This window comes from Onychostruthus taczanowskii, unplaced genomic scaffold (assembly GCF_017590055.1).
Source record: "Onychostruthus taczanowskii isolate IOZ18803 unplaced genomic scaffold, ASM1759005v1 scaffold1278, whole genome shotgun sequence".
Classification (NCBI taxonomy): domain Eukaryota; kingdom Metazoa; phylum Chordata; class Aves; order Passeriformes; family Passeridae; genus Onychostruthus; species Onychostruthus taczanowskii.
Genome location: NW_024498438.1, coordinates 3,096 through 3,485, shown reverse-complemented (window position 1 = coordinate 3,485; position 390 = coordinate 3,096). Strand labels below are relative to the sequence as shown.

Here is a 390-nt window from a genome sequence, read left to right as displayed (position 1 = left end):
CAACCCAACCCACCCAATCCAAACCAATCCACTCAACCCAACCCAACCCAAGGCGCCCCCGGCCGTCCCCACCTGTCCTTGGGCTCTCCCACCATGTCCAGCGATTGGCTCAGGAACTCCTCCAGGTCGAAGCCGACGCCGTAGCCGGCGCCGCTGCCCTTGGGCGTCACCGGGAACACGGGGGGCAGCGGATCCTCCACCTGGGGGGGGCGCGGCGCTGAGCAGGGGGCGTGGCCACCCCGAGACCCCTCCCCCAGGGTTGGCCCAGCCCCCCTCACCTGCGACTTCTGCAGCTGCTGCGTCACCGTGGCCACGTCGGCGTCGCCGGCGCCACCCGGAGGCTCCGCCCACGCCTCAGGACCCGCCCACGCCTCGGCCGGCGGCGCCGGG

At 73.3% G+C, this 390-nt stretch overlaps 1 protein-coding gene across 1 annotated transcript in view; it reads right to left on the bottom strand.

The window, feature by feature from the left end:
• Nucleotides 1-32: 32 nt before the first annotated feature.
• The window catches only part of MAPK7 (mitogen-activated protein kinase 7), a 2,710-nt gene continuing 2,352 nt past the window's right edge, over nt 33-390 (bottom strand). Inside the window, exons 2-3 of the mRNA XM_041396271.1 lie at nt 279-388; nt 33-200 (exon numbers count right to left, since the gene is read on the bottom strand). Coding sequence (XP_041252205.1) covers nt 33-200; nt 279-388 — 278 coding nt within the window. The remainder of the gene's footprint in view (nt 201-278; nt 389-390) is intronic.